This window comes from Pseudopipra pipra, chromosome 13 (assembly GCF_036250125.1).
Source record: "Pseudopipra pipra isolate bDixPip1 chromosome 13, bDixPip1.hap1, whole genome shotgun sequence".
NCBI lineage: Eukaryota > Metazoa > Chordata > Aves > Passeriformes > Pipridae > Pseudopipra > Pseudopipra pipra.
Window position 1 is genome coordinate 5687605 of NC_087561.1, and position 16858 is coordinate 5704462.

The 16858-nt window shown below is 37.3% G+C and overlaps 1 protein-coding gene across 10 annotated transcripts in view; it reads left to right on the forward strand.

Annotated features, from left to right (window-relative positions):
• The window catches only part of MTM1 (myotubularin 1), a 39525-nt gene that overhangs the window by 13612 nt on the left and 9055 nt on the right, over positions 1-16858 (forward strand). For all 10 annotated transcript variants that reach the window (XM_064669769.1, XM_064669775.1, XM_064669771.1 and 7 more), the window contains 6 exons: positions 500-601; positions 9215-9298; positions 10511-10660; positions 12473-12661; positions 14010-14195; positions 15239-15445. In XM_064669769.1, the coding sequence (XP_064525839.1) occupies positions 500-601; positions 9215-9298; positions 10511-10660; positions 12473-12661; positions 14010-14195; positions 15239-15445 (918 nt within the window). The remainder of the gene's footprint in view (positions 1-499; positions 602-9214; positions 9299-10510; positions 10661-12472; positions 12662-14009; positions 14196-15238; positions 15446-16858) is intronic.

The window sequence follows — 16858 nt, forward strand, 5'->3', positions numbered from 1 at the left end:
AAAAAAATATGGTCATAGGGGAGTTCCCAGTGGTTAATTCAGGGTCTTTTATTGGACTCATTAATCGAGTGTGTTTGCACATTTGATTCTTAGCAGTTAATGTGCAGAGAGCTTATTTTTGACACTAGTGGTGAGAAAATAACCAGAGATGTATTCTACACAGAATATTGACAAATTTTAATTTTGAAAACATAACATAATTCCCATCCTACAAACATTCAATAGCTTGGGAGGCTTTTTAGTGAATCAGATACGGCCCTTTCTGATGGCTTCATGCCCAAGTGGCATTTGCACCACACAGAGTGTGGTACTGCTTTATTTGTACAATTCTTAAGCTCTATTCTATTTTATGGGATAAGAAATAAAACTGAACGTTCACAAGGGTTTGAGGTGTGTTGCAAGCAGATTCTAAATCATGTTTAGTGTATAATATAGCATTTGTACAGAGAGAAGCATCTTTCTGCTTTGGTTCACCTAAAAGATAATGGCTTTGTTTTAGGATATGAGGAATTTACGGTTTGCATTAAAACAAGAAGGGCACAGTAGAAGAGATATATTCGAAGTCCTCACAAAATATGCTTTTCCCCAGTCTCATAACTTGGTAAGTTACATAATTTATACTACTGAGTTGTCTCTTAATGCAGAGTTCTTGCCAATTAACTTTAACTGTTTGACCTACTAATGGCTACATTACAGCTGCTTAAAAAGAATAACCATAGAATCTGCTGTCAGCATAAACTAAAAAAAAATTAATGCTTCCATTTTGTATATTTACAACAGTTCTATCTATATATTTTGTAAAATTATGGATGCTATATGCTGTACTTCAGGTAAACTACTGAGCACCTCTGCTCCACACAGATTTCACTGCTTAGAAACTGCAAGTTATCCTCTCTAATTAGGGAATATAATAGTACATGCCTTACTTGATTTTTTGAAAATGTTAAACTATCAGACAATCTCCAAAGCAATGATAAATGTGGATCACCAAGAGTTTTACTTCAGGACAAAAAGACATGGTAAGACAAAACTTGTTTTATTGAAGAAATTTATGAAAAATATAACAGGCAGCTAATCCAGTAATGAATTTCCACAGATTTATTTCAGGTTAAAAGAACTATGGAAGTCTTATGGAAGGAATTGAGTGACAATAATGCAAGCTAACCATTATCTTCTATTTCTTTGACAAAATCTGTGTATTGTACTTGGTGTGAATAATTTGACATCTCTTTAGTAAATGCTGTATTTTGTCCTTTGTAATACTTAGTTTACACTTTATTGGTGTACCTTTATTTAGGATAGTTGTATAAGAGCTCCATTCACAAAATATTGGAGGGTTCTGCTCTGAATTTTTAAGAACTGTGTTCTGAGAATTGTTTGAGTATATGAGGCTGCAGCAAGAATCTTATTTCCTTTTACGAAGATACATGTGAGTCAATGGGCGAGACCCTGTAAACATTTAACTCTTTAAAACTTCTTTGCAGAAATTTTGTGTTCTGTGTGCAAACTGTGAAATGAAAGCATGAGGAAAAATAAGTGCTTTTGCTTAGCATATTTTGTAGTGTTGACTAATAGGTCTTTAGAATTTAAACAGATTTCTACATTTGTGTAGTGTGAGCAGTTCTGGTCACAAAGAAGATGAAGTGAATATATCTCTCAACTCTACTGGCATTTTACGTATCTTGCAATGGAGAATGATTGAATGCATGACAGGATATAGGGACTTTGAAAGTATGATGGAAAAGAGGAAGCTATATGTAGAAATATCATTAGGTCCTGGCTTCTGTTTCAAGTAGGACTGTAGATTAGGTTATCCAAGCCAGTTCTGGAATATTTCCTGTGAGGTAGATTCTGTCATGTCTCTGGGCAGTCTCATCCACATGCTCATGGTGAAGAATTTTTTTTCCTTAAATTGAGGAGTTGTGGACTTGCATGTAGTGAAAATGGATAAATCAAGTTGTAACTGACTTAGGACTGAGTGCCTTGTGGAATTATTTTTTTAATGGTGTCCAATCCAACTCTAGGGCTTGAATAATATGTTGATGAAATGTGGACTTGTATTAGGTTTTGTCACCCAAAACGACCCGATGATCATCTCTAGTGATGGCAGTGACTCATGTGGGGAGTAGTCCACTTCCTGCTTTATTTGCTGGACCTTTTGAACCAAGTAAAGCTCATCCTTATATTGCCTGCATGAGTGTAACTTGCCAGTAAAAGTTGCACTCAATAACAAAAGTCTTGGTCGAGGCAGTAGCAATTTTGCCTTTGGATTCAGTAAGACACCAAAGCTGGGAAGACAGTGACAGTGTGGAGCATGGCTGTACTTTGTCTCAGCTATGTCTGAAGCAGGGTATACCCATTAGAAATTATGATTACTTTGGAGTGAAATAAAGTGTTCCTGTGTGACGTCTGAAGTTGCACCTGTGTTTATTTTCTAATGGCACAGTGTGGATTAGCCCTTAACTTTACCATGAGGTAAGCAAGGGTGTGATTCTTTTGGTGTTCATTCACTCTGTTTTGACAAGCAGTTTAAATTGATCCTGCCAGAAGTGGGCATTTCTGCCTGTTTTTTCATCCCTGCTGTGGTTTTTCTTGCATGAATTTGAGGCTACATGATAAGCCAGATAGGGAACTGAAAGGAACTAAAGTTAAACAAAAAGATAAAAATAAAAGCTTTACGCTAAGTTATTTCCTGTCTTATTAGACCAATGTGAGAGTGGGGTCAGGGCATCTATGGGTGGATGTGAATGAAGAGAAATTATGGCACTGCCCTTCTCAGTGGCTGGTTTAGAACAAGGTTTCACTGTCTGAATGTGGCAGTGTATCTGAATGGGCTGTGCAGTGCCTGCCTTTCCCTTTGGGTGTACTCTAACACTCTGGCCATGTAGCCAGCTCAGTCAGGGAGATGTTCTGTAAAGAACGTGCTGTGGCTCCACATGATAGCTGGATGAAGATGGTGGCCCTCTGCTACTCAAATGCTGAGCTCTTGCTTTTCTCTGGTCTCCTCCTCTCTGCTTTCCAGCCACGTGGTTCATTATTCCTGTAATACCAAACCAGTATTTGTATAATCACTAAGTAAGCCAATGTAGCTCAGTTATCCAGCACAAAATATTCTATATTCTGGTTAGTCTTGTGCCACTTTTAATAAGTTGAGAAGACCTGTTGTGAAATCATTATGCATTGGAACCAGTGCAAGAGAGGGCATGTGAGTGGAACAGGGAGCAGGCAGGAGAGAAAAGAGGGGATTGTTCTGGTTTTAGTAATGTTAAATGTTAGTTTTGCTCAGACCCCCTTGTGGAACTGCATCCTTGATCTTCAGCTTTTTCAGCAGCACTGATGCTTGTACAGCAAAGGTCTAAAGCTTTATTGTCCTGATTTTTATCTGTAATTTTTATATTTTATGTCAGATTTCTGTGTGATTGATCTTCAGCTGGAGTGGAACCATATCCTTAGAGCTGATCCTAAACAGGAACTTGCAGAGATGCCTCTGTTTTCTTCACACTGTACCATTCTCAGACAAATGGATGGTAAATACAGCCCAAAAGATGGAGTGGAGTGTACTTACTGTTTTCAGGATTGGTCTCCATCACCATCCCAACAGCACTGTTTGAGAGCCTGTGATAAATCACAAGTCTGTTCACAACTGTTCCTCAGTGCCTCAGCACTGTCCTTTGTGCTTACTTCCAGCAGCTAATTCTTGTTTGTCTCCAGTTTGAGTACAGGTGGGGTTCAGGTCAACTTGAATCAGTAACGTTAAGTAAAATCTGATAGCTCATCTGACTGACAGCTTAGTTGGTAGGGAACAAACAGCTGCTGTTTCTAATCCTCTGCTGCATTTGCAAACTTGTACTAATTGAAAGAAAACTGTTGCTGAAAGTGTTTTTAAAAAAGTTTGAAAAAAATAAAACCAAAATAACCAAACCTCCTGGTGCACCACAAAAGATGAGATATATTTAATCTCTGTAGCTCAGTTTCTGCATAGCAGCTGCTTCACTTCCTGAGCTTATCTTGAAACTACACATCATCATTTTTATAAGATTATTTGCCACCATAATATCTGCGTGCTGTGTGTTTATTTCTAAGCGTGATAGCTCTGTGGGAATGCCAGTTTTGATGAGACAATGGTAGTCATGCTGTCTGACTTGGACCTCAAATGATCAAAAGTTAGTTACATAAACACTGCAATGCCTGATCTGAGTTTTTAGATGAACAGGTAAGATGTATCTGGCTGAGTTGTAGTAATGGCATATTAAAGGCAAGGATAACGATACCTTTATTTTTAAATACACACAAAGATTGGTCAAATATTTAATAAATTGTGTATACGTTGTATATTCATTTACAAGTATTTATCTACTGTGATTCCATAAAGAGTAAACATTTAACTACTATATTTATACTGATATTTATATATTTATATAATATTTATACTGGTAAATAGACTGCTTGCCAAACTGTACCGTCAGACTGCAGCTGCTTTCTCCTTTATCTCACAGAACTATGTTGTATTGTGAGCAACCAGTGTATCACAAATTATTTTTGTGTACAAAATGATAAGGATAAATTGAATGTTGAAGACAAGTACTTTGTCTGTAGGAGACCTGAAAAAGAGACTGCACGTGTTGAAATTGTGGGTTAGCACCTGCGAGGAAGTAAACAATTATTTGTACAGTGGAGCATAAAAAGTAGTTTACCAAAAATGTTACAAGATTTAAAGGCTTTTTTTTGAAGTGAAGTAGTAGTCTTCTGCTTCAAGTGAAGCAGTAGTTGTTTGCTTTTGACTGTGGATCTGCAATGAAATCCCTACCTTCCTTCTGTACAGAGGCTTTAATTTGCTTTTGCAATGATGAGATGTATGATGAGTCTTGCTTGTTTTTGCCAACTGCAGGTATTGAAAAGTCACAGGCCTTGCATCCTGTAAGTGTTCTGAGTGCTCATTTACTATCCTTTTTTTTATTATTTCTTACCTCTTTAATTCTTTCCTTGATTTCTTCTTTGTTTCCCTTGGCAGAAGAATTTGAAACTGATTTATAATTAGTTGATAGGCTAATTGGAATTGATGGACTGGCATCAGACATGTAGCATTAATCTCCATCAAACTTAGAATAGATGTGGTCAGTACATTGGAAGTGACTGAAAGTTATCCTGCTTTGAACCCAAGATGTGAGATAAAAAAAATGAATGTAGAGTTGGCTCAGGTACACCTGTACAAACAACAGTTCTGCTTTATGATTATATGTTCTTGTTTTAGAAAAACCTGTTCATGATCTAAAAAAACCCTCACTGAAACACTTTTATTTTACTGCAGTATTGTTCTGAACCTGAATATCTTTTGTGTGTAGTGGTTTGGTTTTTTTTAATTTACAATAATTTTTGTCAAATCTGGACACGTCTGATGAAGCTGCAGTTGACTTAATTCCTTGGAAAACAGACTTGGTGCAGTAGGAGCTGTGGAGAACAGCTTTTTGTTGGAGAGGCAGGATTAACAATGAGAGAAGGAATGGAACTTTGTGTGTGGAGGGAAGAAAGAAATGAGTGGAGGTCAAGGTGGAGACTCAGAGTACCTAAAGTATTGTTTAAGGAGAAGGAGGGTTTAGCAAAGACGTACCATAGCTGTGAAGGGAAGATCTGTGAAGAAGGTGTAGAACTGGCCAACTTTTTTTTTTTCTGATATTTGAAAGGCTTACCTGTGTGAATAATGATGCTCTGAGAGAGGCTGGCAAGGCTTTTCTGCTTTGTGGGGACGTGGGATTCCGATAGCTGGTCATGTAGTTCCTTTCTCTGACCTTCTTCTGCCCTCCACACTCTGAAGGATATAAATACACACCCAGCTGGTCTGTTCTAAATGCCTGTGGGCAGTGAAGTGACCTCCCTGCTCTCATCCCTACATGAGAGCTATGTGTGTATGAGGGGCTCTTATGTGAAGGAACCTGTATCCACAAAAAGCTAAGCCATATAATTTGACTAAGATGGCACCTCTCAAATCTTACATCAAGTGATAAGAGAACCTATGCATATTATATTGTCAGTGGCATAAGTTTTTCTTCCTGTAATTTCTTTCTGTCCCATTTGCCTGCTGTGCTGTAGAATTGCCTTCGGATTGTGTGCCCTGTGAGGTAAAAGCTTCAGCAGAGTTAAGTTAATCAAGACATACACCTACAAGCATACTGCATTTAATCCATAATCTTGGGTTATTTAGGACAAAAGTGGAAATATGTGGGTCATTAGTGCAGATGTGAAACTTGCCTGAACTATAACAAACCGTTCTGGGATCTAAATATGTATTTACCACCTTGACTTCTTTGCTATAATGGGGTTTGTCAGTTTGGTGCATTAGAATAAGAAAATATCCCATTCAACGGAAAGCATCATTCAATAGAAATTACTTAATATTGCTCGTTATCACATTTTGTTTCTAAAAGATAAAAGTGATGTCGAAATACACGCTAAAATGGCTTGTACTGACACAGCTCATAAAATACAATTGAATCGAAGCATAGATCTTATGTTTGCTTAACTGTATGATTCTTGGTATTAAAATGGTTATAAATATGGGTCACTTGTTACACTCAAGTTAAACTGTAGTTTGAAATTAAATAGAAATATATGAATTGAGTATAAACGTGTGCAGAGTATCTGAATGCTCACATAAAAATCTAAGTCCAGATTTTGCTCCATACACCTTTGCATTCATTGTAGTGTTCTGTGAGTCATTAGACTTCAGAGTTTTGCTGGTTCATCCATTCTACTAGTGAATTTTTTTTTATTGAGCAATATAGGAAGAATTTGCACTACCCAGAATGTCAACAGAACTGATGAAGCATAATTGTCCACCTAAATAGTTGTGGTCTGTTTGAGTGAAATCTTTTGTAGCAGATGTGGTAAAGCTGCTGTAGCCAGGCATTTTGAATGAATCATGCTGTACACAGTAGGACATTGTTCTTTCAGAAAAGATTCAATCCTTCCCCTCCTCATGCATAGTAAATTTAACCCTGGTTTTTAAAAGGTGGAAACAAAATACAGTTTTCCACTTGATGTATTGTGAATATTTTTGTGGGTGACGAGCAGTGTAGCTACCATTTGTTTTTATTTTGGAACAACAACATTTTTTATTTTTGTCAGTAAAGAACTGTTCTGCATAACAGCTATCACGGTGCCCTGTAATAAACTCATGTGTTTTACTTGATTTATCATGGCTTTAGCTGGGTAATTTTTAAGTTCTCATGAGGAAACTTGCAGTAAGTAGGAACTTAAATAACTTATTCCTGCCTTTGAGACATTTTTAAGTGATCTGTTAGGATTCCAGTGTTTCAATTTCCTACTGTTATAAGTTTCTCCTTTGTCTCTGGTTCCCTAGTGAATTCTTAGCATAGTTGCTCTTTGGGATCTAGCAAATTCCTTTGGGAGGAGGGGATGGCTCTTGTGTGTAGCTGTTTATTAATAGTTAAGCAAATCAGTTGGATCTACGGCTTCAGATAGTGATATTCCTGTTTTGCTGTATTCCTACTTTGCAATTAAAATAACCATTTTCAGTTTTGCTGCTTAACTTTTGATACTTGCATGTACTTCTAAGTGAACTTTTTTTTCTGATATGGTGTATGTCCACCTTTTCTTCATCTCTCCCTCCATACCACTTGATACCAGTTTACTTAGAAGAGTTTGTAATGTTTACTTGCACTGCAAGCCTACCCCTTTAAAAATGGCGAAAAAATTCAGAAAACAAAAGCTGGGGATGCATTTCTTACTTCTGCAAACCTGCAAGTGAGTGCACTTGCTCTAAAATAGTGACTTAATTTAAAATTCCAGTTTATAAAACCAGTGAGATAAAGTATCTTGTGTGAGCAGTAACATCCTTTTAAAATACTTGTTTATTTGAAATACACGAGGAAAAAAAACTCATTTTTGAGGGATTCAGTTTTGTGTTTTGATTAGAGGTGTTTAAACCAGTGTAACCTATTGGGCTGAACAGAATTGCCTGGGGCCACTAGGGGTTGCTTTCAGAAGATCTAAAACCTTGTCCCTCTGGGGCTTTGGTGCCCCTGTGAAGCATTGCTGTACCTCTGTAGCCATAATCATTCATGGCACTTTAGACCACATATTTTTTTTCTTGCTTGCTGTGGTTTCTGCATTTCTACTCAGTTCCAGTCTGCACCTGTGAAAATTATGCAGATGGGATGTTTGGTTTAACACCCAATCTTTTAATGCTCTTGAATAGCTAGGAAGCTTTCAGCTCTTTTGTTACAGATGAACTATAATGGCCTCTAGAGTATTTTCTGCTCTGGCTGCTATTGCTCAGTTAGCTCAGGACAACACATTCTCTTCTGTATTTTTTTTTATTTTTTTGAAGCAACTTTGTTTCATGCTCCTTTTGGCATCTGAAGAATTTGTCGGCCACCAAAATCAATTTTCTCAGTGAAGGAGATTCTTAAAATAAACATTATTTTTGCTTTCATCATAAACTGTAAAAACAAACCAAGTAAAAAAAAAGGGTTAGTTAGGTAATACAGCCCACTTGGAATTGGTTGAAAGGAGGAGGAAGCTAAAAGGTATGAGGAACTTGTTGGAATGCTGGTTGAGGATGCTGTGTTGTATAAATGAGTCATGAGAGTGAGCAATAAAGCAAGAGAAAAGCAGATAGTGTAACCACATAATTTTCAGTGGCAACTTTTAAATTTTCATGGAGTTTCACAGTAAATAGGATTTCTCTTAGTGAGGATCAGACGGGGAGGGGATGCAGAAAGGCAGTGGCTTCCTAATGGAAATGAATAGCAACTGCAACCTTTTTACACTTTGAATTTAGCATTTAGTATTGTGTGTAGTAACTGCAGCTGTGCCTATTGGAGGAATTTTGGTGAGAAGATGGTAGTTTACTTGGTGATAATGTGAAATACAGGAAACAAACCATTCTAAAACATTTAAACCTCCTAACAGTAAAAAAGATCCAACTGTTTAAGCTTTATAGTTTTTATTATTTTTTCACCTCCTAACTGTTGTCATATTTTCATTATTTCATTAGCAGATCTGCATCTTCTGTTACTTCTTGCTCTTTGCTTTACAATGTTGGACATACCAGATTTAAATGGAGAGAGTGGGGCTGGCATGGAGCAGTCAGTCCTGTCTTGTGGTGGGGATTAGGGTACAACTGATGATGAGCCCTCATATTTGCCAATTCCAGTCCAAGTTTGGTGTAATCAGCTTCTCTTACATCTTACAGCTTTTTTTTGCCTTTCTCAATGAAGAAAAGTTTTCTGAAAATGGATGGATGGTGTACAACCCGATGTCCGAGTACAGGAGACAAGTGAGTTGTTAAAGTTGCCGTTGCCTGGTGCTTTCACATCTGACAGCTTGCACAGAGGAGTTACTGTTTGTGCATTGCTCTTACCAGTTTTTGTTATTGGGGGGGGGAGCTGAGAATTGGAGAGGATGGAAATGCAACTTCAAAAAAATTAAAGAAAAGAAATAAAACAGTGGAACCTTTAAGAAAACAAGAATGTCACAGGAAGGTAGTCTTTGCTCTTTGAAGGAAGTTATTGATGCTTCTTACAATGTGCCCCTGCTAAGGCCACAGGGGGGTGGGGAGATTGTGCAAAATATGTAACTACAGTGTCCTAAACATAGATTTGATTTGGTCTCCTTCTTCCTGCAGTAAAGAAGGGGGAAAAAAGCAACTTGTTTTAGAAACAGTGTTACTTTACAGAAATTATAAATGTCTATCAGTATTCTACCTTGCTCCTTAGGTGATTTTGGAAAAATGTCAATGAAAGAGGATGATATATTTAATTTTAAAATGTCTTTTAGATAATTTTTTTTGTTTTAAATACAACATTTAAAAATATTAAATAGCAGACAATAAGAACTTCCTTATTTTTTATGCCTCTGTAGTTTTTTTGATTCGTGGTTCAAGCCTAAGACCCAAAAAAGTGAAAATACAAACACCCACACAAACCCCATGCTGTGTGTGTAGAGGGCTTATCAGTATTTCTCAGTTTCCTGGAAATGCCTTACTGGGCAGACTGCAACTAGGAGTTGCTCTTTCTCAATCAGAAAGTTACCCTGAATCTTATTTTTAACCTGAGGGTAGTATTGGGCTACAGGGAAGAAGGGTTATTATGGGACTTCCTCCCACAGCTGCTTAGGACCACAGCAGAGAAAGTGGAAAGGCAGAGCTTTAAGGAAGGAGAGAAGCTAATTTTCTTTCCTCGATCTCACAGTTTAAGAAATATATCTCCCAGTTTCAGTCATTGTTTTGTAATTTACTGTAAGACTCGAGCTCTGTCCATAAGGGTATGAGATGGCTGTGCAGCTGTTTAAGGCTGCAGATCCATCTGCAATGATCTGGTTTGTGTGTTCCTGTAATCTTTTTCTTCTATTGTTTTGAAACAGTACTTCAGTTAGGTTAAATTGGTAGATTGTTGCCACCATGTGGCCATAATGTCATGTAAAATTCAAGAGCAGAATTAACTATTTGTGCAGCCAAAGACAAGCAGCAAAACCGTGTGTTACGTTTCAGGGACTGCCTAACGAACGGTGGCGGGTGACTTTTATTAACGAACATTATGGGCTGTGTGACACATACCCAGCACTCTTAGTCGTGCCATATAATGCAACAGATGAGGATCTCAAGAAAGTTGCTGCCTTTAGGTCCCGAAACAGAATCCCGGTGAGTATTATGTGATGGAACTTACCTTAAGCTGCAGCTCGTTTTAAGTACACATCTGTATAACTTTCTGCTGAACATGACAAACAGGATGCTTTTTTTGGAAATGGTTACAGCAAAATAGTTATGATTGGCTGGTGGTTCTCACTCCTTGCAAATGGTGTCTTGGCCAAGCCACGCTTCCGTTTTTCCCCCACAACAATCACCCATTCCAGCTTCATTTGTTTAAACTTGACTTTTCTGGTAACAACAGCCAGCAGTGCAGTTTCCCTTTTCTTAATGAAGGATGAACCATCTGCACTGGTTGGTTGACTATTGCTGGATGCCCATAATGTTATCCTGTCAGCAAACCACATGGCATTTAAACATAGTTCCAATGGTCAGTCCTAAAATAAGACCTCATGCATGGTTTCTCTAGTGAATTCTTGGGCTTTTTAGTTTGTGCAATTTAAGAAAAACCCATTTGACTTAAGTATATTTCTGTAATGAAAATTCTTTGAGGTAAGAGAATTTTTATGTGTCAGCTCTTTACAGCACTATAGAAAATAGTAATTTCTATCCTAATACTTGTTTTAACTAATATTTGCATTTGGCAAACATGGAAGATGTGCTGTATTTTTAGCCAGTATTGGAAAGCTGCCTTGAATCTCAGTTAGTTTCAAACAGATGCACAGCTCAATATGATAAATATTTATTAGATATGGTATTTACTGACAGACTAGGCCTGTAATTGTAAATTTACTATATATATACACACACATATATCTGTATAACATGTAACATGTATAGAATATATATATGTAATGTATAGAGTGTGCATATAGTTCTTATAACTTACCTGTATCATCCCTGTCATCTCAAAATTCATGACGGGCTTTTTCATATGCCTGTACAGTGAGAGTAATTTCCTTGGGAGTAGTAATTTTATTAAAATAGTAATTTTAAATAGTAATTTTATTCTTGTCAGGAAATAGCCAATCATGCTCACCTGCACACACACTGGCAGGTCTCGTTTCTGATCTACAGCTCAGAGTGTATTTCAGGGCTGAACACTTTCTGAGGATTGTTTTGGGGGTTTTTTTGAACTCTGTTCATTTACTCTGTAACCCACAACTTTCAGACTGGGTACGAATGCTCTTTCTTAATATTTTCCAACAATGAATTTGCATTTTTTTGCTTGCTTCTTGGGTTTCTTGCTTATCTTTAATCTCTGGCACAGCATCTGTTCCCCAGGCAGTTCTCTGTCTCTCTTTTGTGGCAAGTCCTCTCCGGCTCAGAACAACAACAAAGGCAGCATGTGCTTTGCTCCAGTGCCTCCTCTTTGTAAAGAGGGCTGAGGAACAAAATGTGCTTTAAAGAGAACAGAAAACATTCAAGATACTGCAGAAAGGTTTAACTTCCCTTCCTTATCCAAAAAAAAAAAAAAAAAGGGGAAAAGTTGTTCTTGTAGAATTGGAGCAATGAGTTCATTCTTCTGAATTATTTCTTAGTTTCAGCAGATACTGCTGTGTTTGTTTCTAGTTTGCTTTTCAGAATTATTTGTGTAACCTAAGACTTGTAGGAAAATAGTAAAATACACAGGATTATATAGGTAAGTATGACTTCAGTAAGCATTAAATATGTAAGAGAATGAACTCAAAGAATATTATTAAATTTTATGAGACTACAGTAAAAGCAGGTGAGGTGTCTAGGGATTGTATTTTGACAAAATAAAAGGTGTTAATGTCCATGTTACCTATTTTAAAGCTTTAAATTTTAAGTTATGATTTTTTTATAAAATGCTGCTTTTCTGATGCGTGTGTGACACGTGAGCAGGTCCTCTCGTGGATTCACCCCGAGACTCAAGCTGTGATTATGCGCTGCAGTCAGCCCCTGGTTGGAATGAGTGGCAAGCGAAATAAAGATGATGAAAGATACCTTGATATCATCAGGGAGGCCAACGGGCAGATCTCCAAACTGACCATCTACGATGCCAGGCCCAATGTCAACGCAGTCGCAAACAAGGTAAACAGATACTTTTAATACCCCTATTTTTGAAGGGAGTGGGGAGGACACTTAGTTTGAAGTTTTCTGTGAGAAGGTTTTGGGGAGTAGTATAATCTTAATGTAGGTAAATTTACATAGTCAAATACATATATACATAATCAAATATGAGGCTTAAGGCTGTGAAAGGACACGAGTGCCTAAAGTAAGCAGGGTTTCAGGACCATATGTAGATTTCCAGATATGCTTTACTGTGTCATCATTCAAGCACAGATCTTAGCATGGGACTGAAATCAGGCATGACTCCCCTCTGCACTGTGAGAACTGGGGAAAAAATTAAGTTAATGTATTATGGACAAACTTGATACACAGATGTGTATTGAAGCATGAAGCACAGTTTGCAGGTTTTTTTAAAGTTCTGTGTATTTCACCCATGTGTTTTAATTAACTCCTGACATGTCTAAATACGAAATGCTCAATCAGAGCAGTAGAAGAAACAGAGTGCATTTCTGAGTCTGAGGGACAATGATCTAAAAAGTGCAAGTCAGTGTTGATCACCACTGGAAAAAGTTTTTGTGAACAGCTGTGAAGATTAGCATAAGCAAAATCTTGGGCTTTGCCACTCATGCATTCCTGTGTTCCTTGTACATAGGTCAAAACCACACAGTCAATAGGAGTTGCAGCAGCCCTAATGCTAAAATTACAATCATTCCTCACCAGGACTTCATAATACTCAAAGGGAAGAGAAAAATACTATCATTTCTTCTTTCAGTGCAGAGCCTGGCAGCTCTGAGAATAACACCACAGTTGAGAAAGGAGACAGGGAGCATAGAGTAGAGATACTGTGCTGCTGTACAGCAGTGTAGGTGGTACTCATGGGGAAAGGCTATACTGTGCTTTAGGCTGTTGTCTGATGTGTAGTTGGTGGCTGGAATGGCTTATAAAGGCAAAATTTATTTATCCCTATTCATGGCATGTTTTTGCTGTCTGCAAGAAATGCTGCAATTTTGCAGCTCTCTGAGGCTGAGGGAGCTGGGGGTGTTTATGCTGGAGAAAAGGAGGCTCAGGGGGACCTTATCACTCTCTACAACTACCTGAAAAGAGGATGTAGTGAGATGGGGGTTGGTCTGTTCTCCCAAATAACAAGTGATAGGGCAAGAGGAAATGGCCTCAAGTTGTGCCAGGGGAGATTTAAATTTGAAGTCAGGAAAAATTTATTCACAGAAAGTTTGGAACAAGCAACTGAAACTATATATTGCCCAACTACAAAATAAAGTATAAATAACATTGATTCCCTTCTTACTCTGTTGAAAGGCTGCTATAACAGTGTGCATATGACTAAAGTTAATTTCAGATCTCCTGTTTGTAGGCAACTGGGGGAGGGTATGAAGGTGAAGATGCATATCCCAATGCAGAACTTTTCTTCTTGGACATTCACAATATTCACGTCATGCGGGAATCTTTGAAGAAGCTGAAGGACATTGTTTATCCTAATGTGGAAGAATCACACTGGTTGTCCAGTCTGGAATCTACCCACTGGTTAGAACATATAAAGGTAACTGTTCCTTGATTGTTTGAAAAGAGTTTGTCCAGATCTGTTGTATCAGACTTGCTTTCTTTGCTGAGCTTTGAGATAGTCCTGATATGGAACTCATTGAACTACTTGGACTAAAAAAAACAGCATCAGTGAGTGTTGACTTTTTTGCCAACTAATCTGAGAGTATATTATGAGATATCATTACTAAGCAACAGTATTCAGTGTTTGTCTGCCTCAAGTTAAATGTCTTTAATAGAGGAATGAATTCTTAGACTAACTGTCTTTAGGTGTGTGCAAACTGATTGATTTTGGTTTCTGGCAATACAGGACTACAGATAACTGTCATTGTGAAAGATTAGTAAATACTTTAGTTGTCAGTATGTATGTGACTTTATTTTGTGAATTACGATTTTGTAAATAAGTCTTGTAAATTTAGTTGTAAATTTTGTAATTTCCATCTTGTAGCACAAGTAAAATACTTAAACTGGTAATTCACCAATGTTCTTATTAGTTGAGCTCTGAACCTTTTGCTTCAAGTACAACTGTGCAAAAGTATTTAGAGTATTATGTAATGAATCCTATTTAATAAAATTTTCAATTTATTTTAATATTTGGAAAATAAGCATATTGGAAGGGTACAAGTTCCTTTTTCCAACAACTGAGATAATTCAGTAATTTAGTTCAAAGAAAGAAGCCAAATGAAATAATACAGAATTTTTAGAGAGTATATCCTAGGGTAAATCCTCTCTTTCTTTAAAAAAGAAGCTTATGTTCTTTGGTTTATCAAGGTTACTGTTTTCTGCCCCATTTTTTAAGAATTTGCTGTGAGATGAATTTGATCTTACTAAGGGATTAGGGAACCAATCCGTTTCTCTATTTTTATACAAGAAATTTTCTTGATCTCCTAGAAAATTCTTTTCCAATTAACTACACCGCGCTTTTTAGGTCTTTGAACGGAAACACTATTAATTTAGGCACTGTAGATACAAATAAATCAGTGCAGCATTATCATTTTAGCAGAAGTCAATGTGTGTTGCTTGGTGTGTGTTCCTCCCTGCCAGCTTGTGCTGACAGGGGCAATCCAGGTGGCAGACAAGGTGTCGTCGGGCCGGAGCTCTGTGCTGGTTCACTGCAGCGACGGCTGGGACCGCACGGCACAGCTCACCTCCCTGGCCATGCTGATGCTGGACAGCTACTACAGAACCATCGAAGGCTTTGAAGTTCTGGTGCAAAAGGAGTGGATAAGCTTTGGACACAAGTTTGCATCGGTAAGAATTAAAAGATAATCGAGAGGACCGTGCGGTATTGAATTTTTAAAAAGGTTTCAATGTTAAGATACTTGGTTTGTGTAAAGGTTTGATAATTCATTTCACTTTTTTGGAATTTGGATTTAAAACACTTCCAGGTAAACTGAGTAGAGCTTTTGTTTTTGGACCAGTTTGGTCAATGGTTTTCTTGCTATTCTTTCTCTGAAAATTCATATTTTGTCCTTTACATCCTTTTTAAAACCACAGAATTGCTAGGCTTACTGTGGTTATTGAGCAAAGAAAATAAGAAGGCAGAAAAATTACATCCTCTGAAACTTTTCTGCCAAAGATCAGAGAAAGCTGGGACGCGAGGTTCTCAGTCACTCTCCCTCTGGACTGTTTTGAATGTCACAAAAAGCAGATGAATGAGTCTGGCCAGTGTATATTGTGATATTTTGAATGCTGCTTCCCAAAATGTTCTAAACTTGTCATTATACTTCTCAAGAGGCTGTCACCAGTAACGCTGGCTCTTGTTCTTTTCAGTTGTCTTCTGGATGCTTAGAAGGTTAAGTAGAAATTGACCATAGTGAGTCCTTAATATCCACATGTTTATACTGTTTGTGTTAGAAAACTTTTCAAAGTCTAAGTGGAACTTCTACTAAATTTGACAGCTACCCATTTAACCAGGAAACCTGTATGAGCAACCTGGAGGGAAAATGTGCTGTTTCTGCAAACATTACAGCAGTAATTACTTGTTGATGCTGAACCCTGTAATTCACAGTAAGAAGTTTCCACACCTTCAGTAGAAGTTATTTGCGTGGATATTTTGTCCTTAATGGAATAGGTATTACTTAATATTGCCAAAATTGGGAAAATAGGCAATCTGGAAAATAAAAATTAAGAAACAGAAAAATATGTGTGTATTTCATGCCTATTTTACATTTGCAGGAGCGTCTTAGTCACTTGGAAATTCACGTTTAGCTACTCAGCATGAATCCCTTCATTTATGTGTGCTTGTAGGCTGTGGCAGTTTTTGATCTGATGTTCTAAAGGTGCTTTGAGGCTTAGAAGATTTGCATTTTGACTGTTGAGAGTGATACCTGATGTAGTCCATCTTTTTGTGTACTTAACTTGTGGTCTTTCAGTAAGGATATGTTCTATATATAAACCTTTAAGTATTCTATCTTGGTACAGCCACAGGAAAATGTGAAGCCATTGGCTTGACTTTTTATTCTCACATTTTATTTTATATTTTAAAAAAAGTTAGGATGCAGATAAAATTAGATAGTATAACTAGGAGACTTGGAGCCTAGTGCATGCATTATACTTTAACACAAAGCTTAAAAAGAAAGATGTGTGTCCTTCACCATTATGAATAAATTCAAATAATCTGTGATTCTTTTTGTTAAACCATTCATTTTAGTTGGGTAGTCA